The sequence below is a fragment of the Phyllostomus discolor genome, chromosome 5 (genome assembly GCF_004126475.2).
Source record: "Phyllostomus discolor isolate MPI-MPIP mPhyDis1 chromosome 5, mPhyDis1.pri.v3, whole genome shotgun sequence".
NCBI classification, from domain to species: domain Eukaryota; kingdom Metazoa; phylum Chordata; class Mammalia; order Chiroptera; family Phyllostomidae; genus Phyllostomus; species Phyllostomus discolor.
The window spans coordinates 171,812,689-171,820,107 of NC_040907.2; the positions used below are offsets into that span (position 1 = coordinate 171,812,689).

At 60.8% G+C, this 7,419-nt stretch overlaps 1 protein-coding gene across 1 annotated transcript in view; it reads right to left on the reverse strand.

Moving 5' to 3' along the window:
- The window catches only part of C5H10orf90 (chromosome 5 C10orf90 homolog), a 33,583-nt gene extending 31,922 nt beyond the window's left edge, over positions 1–1,661 (reverse strand). Inside the window, exon 1 of the mRNA XM_028514094.2 lies at positions 555–1,661. Within this exon, the coding sequence (XP_028369895.1) occupies positions 555–1,638 (1,084 nt within the window). The 5' untranslated portion in view covers positions 1,639–1,661. The remainder of the gene's footprint in view (positions 1–554) is intronic.
- Between the last annotated feature and the right edge of the window lie 5,758 nt (positions 1,662–7,419).

The window sequence follows — 7,419 nt, forward strand, 5'->3', positions numbered from 1 at the left end:
GCCGCTGGGCATGGAGAGGCCCTAGATTTGCTTTGTTTTGAAAAAGTCCCACAATTACTACACACACACGCACTCACTCACTCACTCTATTACGGAGCCAGCCCGTAACTGCCAACTACCAGGTCGGACGGTGGAGAGGCCAGCCCTCTGGGCAGCTGGGACACGCAGGCGCTGGGACCAGAGGGACGAGGAGACCTCTGGGGTGGGTGGGTGGCGGCCTGTCCCTCCCGGCCTGTTTCGGAACGACGCGGGCCTAAACTAACTTCATTCGGGCGCGATGTTCCCTGCTTGTCACACGGGGTCTGGAGACTTCCTTGGAGACACGGCTTCCAGGGAGCTCTCGCCACGCACGAAAGCGTCACCTAAGGACACGGAGGCAGCGCTGACCTCCACCCCAAGCGGGCCAAGGCCACCTGGGCGCACAGCCCATGAGGCGGCTCCACCCAGCATGCACTGGGGAAGAGACTCCCTGTCCACGTTGGTGGGGCACCCGGCTGGTGGGGAGGGCCGGTGGGGGCCGCCGCCCCCCCCCGGGGGATGGACGTGTCACTCACCCGCCCTGTAACTCCAGCCGGGGATGTGAATGGACAGCTGGTCGGTGTGAACGCCGGCGTGGCAGCACGTGGCAGGGGCCTCCTCCCCTTTCCTCACCGCCATCTGCTGAGCTCCCGCGGCGGCAAATTCTGCATCGTCCAACGGAGGGGCGCCGCCGCCCCAAGGACACGTGCCGGTCCCCAGATGCACCCGCCCCAGGGTGGGTGGCCCCGCCGGGGTCCAGCGTGGGCCCAGGAGGCCGGGGCCCCCCTCGGTGAGCTGCGGCTTCAGGGCCCTGCTGATTGGCCCTGCGTTGGCCGTGCCGCCTGCCCCCTCTGGTGTCAGTCGGTGGGAAGTGCAGCGGAGGTTGAGGGACAGGACGGACCTGTGCGTCTTGGGGCCAGCCAGGCGCGTTTGCTCCATGGGGACGGAGAGGGGCCTGTCCAGGTAGTAGATGGCATTCGGGCACTGCTGAGACACCCGGAGGTGGACGCAGGAGCTGAACAGCAGCGGGCCCTTTGCCGACGGTGGGGGGTCGGGAGAAAACCTGCCCTCCCTGTGGTCCACGCTGGTGACCCAGTACTGGTGTCCGTCACACAGCTGCAGCTGGGCCTCGGGGAACCTCAGCCTCATCACTGAGCTGTTTCTGGAGGATTCTGTGCAGGCGAAAGGCCCTCGGAGTCGACCTGGATGGGCTCCGCTGGCCAGGACGGAGGGGTCCCTGAGCAGAGGGTCCTGCGCCCTGCACCTGGTGCACAGCGGGTCCCCCACAGCCCCCCACACCAGGCTGCTGGCCGGGGGGCCCACACGCCTGGCCGTGATGGTGATGGATGCAAACCCCTTCCGGGGGCTGCTGCCCGGCTTCTCCTCTTTGGGGGGCGGCTCGGCCTCGCGTCCTTGTCCCCCCGCCGGTGTCTGCACCCCTAGCTGGCTGGGGAGGAAGGCGAAGGCCCGGTCGATGGTGACCCCGCTGCGGCTGGCCAGGGCCTGCTTCACGGGCCACACGGGCAGCTGGGGGTCCGCGCACAGCATGGGCAGGGTGGCCCCGTCTTCTCCGGACTTGCCCTCATCCATCAGCTGAGCAATGGCCGTGGACGGAATCATTGTCGGCCTGGGCGATGCCAGAGTCCCCTGCAAATGGAAAAGGGTCACAATTACTCAGGCAGTGCACTGGAAAGCAGGCAGGGAACCCTCGGGGGCCCACGGGACTCTGTGCCCAGCGCTCTCACCCCAGACCTGCCACCCTACCCCCGACACCCCCCCGAGCATCCCTCCCGGAGGGCGGGCGAGGAGCCCAGATCTGTGTGTGAGCTGACTGTGCGCTCCGAGGCAGCCCTCTGACCGGGGGAGGTCTCCGCTGCTGGTGGCCCTTCTCAGTCCATTGACTGGAGAGGGTGTGACAGGGTTGTGGGATCTCTCTCGTCGCCCCCACCAGGCCCAGGGCCCCCCCGACACAGGCTCGGAGGAGGGCGTGGGCTTGGGGCATGGGCTCGTGGGAAGGTGGGTCAGCTTTCCTCCGAGAGCAGCTGCGAGTACGGGGAGCCCCCCGGCCTCCGTCCCCCACTCCCTGTACCGGTTCGGACCGGAACCCAGGGCCTCCCCAGGACTGCCAACAGGGGGTCGGATCCCAGACTGCAGAACCATGGCCATCCAACACTCGAGCTCGACAACTGCCCAGACCGGCGCAGGGGCCCTGAGAACCAGGGACCAGAGTGGGGGGCGGGCGTAGCTGGACCGAGAGAGGCCGGGTTTGGCTCCCTTCCTGTCCCTGTCTGTGTACTGATCGGCATCTGCTGCCTCCGAACCAGCAGGCTGCAGGTTCTAATAGCCAGTCACCGGTGTGTCCGCAACAGTGAGCCACGGTTTTTAACACAGCGTGGTGAGCTGGGGGGACGGGGGGGGGGGGATCTCCCCCGTCCCTGCTGTCTTCGCCGCGTGCGCGGGTGACGTACTGCAGGAGGCTGCTCGGAGACCAACAGACCCAGCACTTGGACGCTTGCAGGGACCCAAGCCACCCCCTCCCCCCGCCCCAGGGATGTCCACTGTTCCAGGGCGTAAAACAAGCCCGTGCACGGCACTGCACAGGATCCCAAGTAACGCTGGTGGTCCCCCGGCCCCCCCACCTGCCCGCCACCTGATCACAGTCCTCACGTGGGAGCCCGAGGGCACCCTGGGTGCTCACACGGAGTGGTAGCTCGCCACCTCCGAAGTGCCGGGGAGTCAGTCACACGGCAGGTCGCAAGGGCGGGCTCCCCAGGCTCCAGAGACCTGTGGGTGGGGCCCCGGCGGCTGCAAGTTACCAGACACCCCGGGACTCCGATGTGGGCGGCCCCCGGAGCACACTTTGAGAAATGCAAACCGAGTGACAGCAAACTGTCCTCTTCCTAAGACTCGACAGGAGAGCCCAGGGGCCCTGTCCTTTGCTTCGGGGTCATGACCGTTTCCCCCGGCAGCCAGCGCTCCTCCGCAGCTGGGCCTCTGACGGGGGCACAGCACACGGGGAGCCTCGTGGGCCCTGCAGGGTCCCACGGGGGGAGAGGGCCGGCCCGACTTCCTCGGTTTTCCCTTTTCCTCGTTTTTCACAGCCCTCTCCCTCACCGCCCACATGGTCCTACTTGGGAGACAGGTGGGCGTGAGAAACGGAGGGCGTGAGGCGGAAGGTCTGTCTGATGAGCCCAAGTCGCCTGCCACATTGAAAACAGGGCGCACTTTCCTTAAGAAGCGATCGACACCCTTTACGTCAACTACCCTCCCCAGTGAAGCGATGTCAGTGAGTCGCTCCCTCTGTCCTTCATCCTGGATGAGTTGCACATGGCTTTGAAAGAGGAGGCCTTTTATCTAAAACAAACTGATGTAGCAGTCCGAGAGGAGGGACACAGTCTCGCAGGTCAAGTGGGGTGCTCAAGGCCACAGCGGGGTCGAGTGAAAGGCTGGACCTGGTGTCTGGCCGGGCTGGTAAACCTCCCCCCCCCACCCCTGTCCCTGACCGGCACTGCGCACGCAGGCACATTTTCTTTCCCATCAACGCTGCTTGAAGATACGGATTCCTTTTAAATGCTTCACATACGCTTTTGTGGAGCTGGCGACAGCTTTCGGCATCTCATCCGCTTTATTGACCGTTCCTGACCGCGTGTCTGTGCCGTGAGGCCTGCTGCGAAGGAGGGGGCTGTTTCACGAGTCCAAGTGGACGGCCAGAGAGTAGGCGGGTCTTGAACCCCCGGAGCGAGGGCGCTTCCATTTCCGCAGCGCCGTGTTTCTCCAAAGGATGAGCATCTCATCTAATCTGTAGCTTCAAAATCTTGATGTTTCTCCACGGGACGATTCCTCCCTCTTCCACAGCTGCTCTGCCACCCACGCTCTTTGCCAGAAGGATTCTCTGGTCCCATCTCCCCATAGACATGCCGTGGTCACCTCCACATTAGCTGCACGCGTGCCTGCTCCGGGCACGCCCCTGTGCCATCCCTCCAATTGCTACAAACCGAGGCAGATGCAGGCATTTTGAAACGTCCTTCCTTACAGTTGGGATGAATTGGCATGGCATCTCATCCCCACTGTGAGGGTGTTTTCAAGTGTATGCATCCGCTTTGGTTTGTAGCCATAGGGAGAGAGGATTTTCAGACAAATGGGAAAATAGGAGTGTTTTTGTCCACGCAGAACCTCGTCTGCCCGTGCATTTACTAGAAAGCACGGGGTTCGGTGCAGGGTGACACACAGCCGGGAAAAGCTGGCAAGAATCCAGGCTTTTTGAAAGGGGATTGGGCAAGCACACCACGGCCTACAGAAATGCATTATCACCGTCTGCAGAAATGACACACACAAAAAAAATGATCACAAAGAGTTTAAATGACAGGGGACGTGCCCGCAGCTACAAAAGCTGTGGCTGTTACAGTCACGTGTAAGGAAACGCATGAGGAAACTAATGGAGATAAATAGATACGAATGTTTCCTTATTTATCTATTTCTGCTTTTCCCTAAGTGCCTGCATGGAGTTGCCATTACTTTTGTTAAGAGGAAAATTTAAGCACTGTCTTTTGAAGGAAGAAAACTCGGTTCCCTAGTTCATTCCGTTTGATTCACTGTCTGGCTGGAGGAGCGCCCGCCGTAGGTCACGTCTGCAGCTTCCGTGGATTTTGCAAAGAGACAGGGACCTCGTGCTGGCCCAGCGGGAGAGGCGGGCTCCGGGCAGACACAGCGAGAGGGTCTGGGTGTGCAGGGCTCCGTCATTTGATGAGTATGCACAGGCACAGGCCTCAACAGCTCAAAGGGAGGAGGGCCATCTCAAAGTCACACTGCCCATAGGGTCAAACCGATGACCCGGGTCATTCCCAAAGCAGATGTGCCGGTGTGAGTGCGAGAGTGAGGGTGCCACAGACACCCAGTCCCATGGCCCCCAGCTCTGGATCCATAGTGGCCACATGGATTAATTGGAGCATCAACAGGAACAGGCTGAGATCTGCCTGCCCATGTCAAGAGCAGGTGCGAGACACCTTTAGCTGGTGTCCTCCTGAAGAAGAGCGGGGTCCCCCGATCTGGGCCAGGCCCACCATCTTTATCTCGGTCCCCAGGAGCCAGTTAGTGACACCACGCATCTTCACACCTTCAGACGGTGAGCTCGCCGCTTCCATGGGGAAAGGGCTTTAAATACTGCGGACAGCATCTCGGGGCCCGGAATAGCATCCTTTCTCCACCTGGCGGGACTCCAGGCCGGGGATCACAGGGGAAACGTCGGCTTTATTCAACACAGAGCTAAACCCAAGCATAATACCCGTGACAAGCATTTTAGGAGAAAACACGTTTTGCAGACACCTCGCTGCTTTCATCTATCTGTTTGGAGAGCACAGTTCACATAATTCCGCTGTCCCTCGAAGTCCCCAGCATTGGAGGCAGAGCGCCCACTTGCAAGAGACAACAGTTGTCTTGTACACCAACGTCCCCGACGCCTCTCTCTGGCAGGAAAGTCCGCGTTTTAGATCCTGTTGACTGAAACGTGTCCTTCAGAGCAAGGTAAGGACAGAGCGCCGGAGCCAGGCAGCCAATGAGCCGAGAGCTTGGGGCGAGCCAAGGGCTGGAGGAGCTTGCACTTGAGCTTCCGCATCTGCAGAGCCGGTGCCAGGGCCGTCCGTCCGTCCGTCCGTCCGTCCCTCACTGCCAAGGGCTGCAGGGAGGGCGGAGTGAGCCAATGGGAGAAAGCCTGGCAGGGGTGGCCGGGCTCTGCTAAGCACTGTGCTCAGAAGCCTTTGTTCTCCAGAACCAGAGCGTTTTGTTTTGTAAATAGGACCTTTCATCTCCCTCCCTGCTGGAGACCACGGGCCCCACGAGCGGTTGCATCTCCAAGCCCCTGTCCTCCACCTTCACATGATGCTCTCCGGCTTCCTTCTCGGTCTCCAGCAGGTTCTTTGGGGCTTAAAACTGAGAGGCACTCGCTTCACCCTCCCGTGACTCTGCAGGTTCACACGCCGTCGTGCAGGTTGCAGAAGCAGCACTGAGCAGACGCATTGCGTGCTGGGACGCGCTGCACGCTGTGATGTCCCAGGTCCCGGTCAGCGTGGGGAGATTTCCTGAGGCCTCCCGTTGACCTTGGGCTGAGCAGAACGAAATGCAAGCTCATCCTAGGGAGGCCAGTGATCCCGTTCTGTGGTTGGCTGCCTTTTGCTGACTATTCTAGAGGTTGGAAACAAATGTTACCTCGGTGAAGCCAGATTTCTTCTCTGTAACATCAGCCTGCAGATTGTCCGGACCGGACTGGTTGCCCCATACCCCTAGGCAAAAGGAGGCAGTGTTGCTACTTTCCAGCACAGGAGCAAACAGCGTGGAGAGGAGACTGGAGAGGAAGCCACGTAACCAGCCCTTAGCACAGTGCTCAGAACGTGACACCGCTGTCCTTGCCAGCAGGGAGGAGGGAGACCGCCGTGACCCACAGGCAGGGGCTGGGCATGAGTGTCCCACAGCTGCTGTGACAAAGCCCCCCCCACCACCACCACACACAGGGGCTTACACAGCACGAATGTGCCATCTTACAGCTCTGGAGATCAGAGGTGCGGTCCCACCGGGCCAGCACCCAGGTGTGGGCAGGGCTGCTCCCACGGGGCATGCTCCACGGGAAAACCCATTCCCTTGCCTTTTGCAACTTCCACAGTCACCTGTGACCCTGGGCAATGAGCCCCACCTCACGCCGGCCACTGCGGCCACCATCACACCACCTTCTCTCTCTGACCCTCCTGTCCCTCTGACAAAGACCCTAGTGACTGCACCGGACCCACCAGACAACTCAAGACCACCTCCCCATCTCCAGGTTCCTCATCGAGTTGGCCAAGTCCGCTCTGCCACGGAGGTGCGTGACCCCAGACTGGCTGGGGAGCTAGAAGCCGATGCATGGGACGAAATGTACGGCCTTTCACACGATGGCTACAAAGTGTACATGGCAACACGAGAAAGTTCTAGCACAAGGCAACACTCACTGAAAGGAAGGGATCCGGAATGTATGAGCCACGGCAGTAATAGTCAAACAATTGCACACAGGTGAGGGGATTCACAAAGCCAGTCAGGCTGGGACTTAGAGTCATAAACCTGTTTTTCAGCGGAACAGAGGAGTGACTAATGCCACCCATGAGGGCGCCTGATGCACAATGTCAACGTCCCCCGCAGACATCGGGAGGCGGACCCCCAGAGTGGTCAGGAACGGAGACTCGGAGGGAAGAAAGACCCCGATTCAAGTCCGTCTCCGTCACTAACCATCTGGGCGATTTAAGCAACTGTAGTCCGACTTCCCCCTGTGTGGGAGGCAACGGAAGCCCCGTGTCCTAGGGTGGCTACGAGGAGTGACGAGATGACGCACACCGAGAATTCAGCCCAGCGCCTGGCCTGTGCTGAGGACACAGCCCTGTC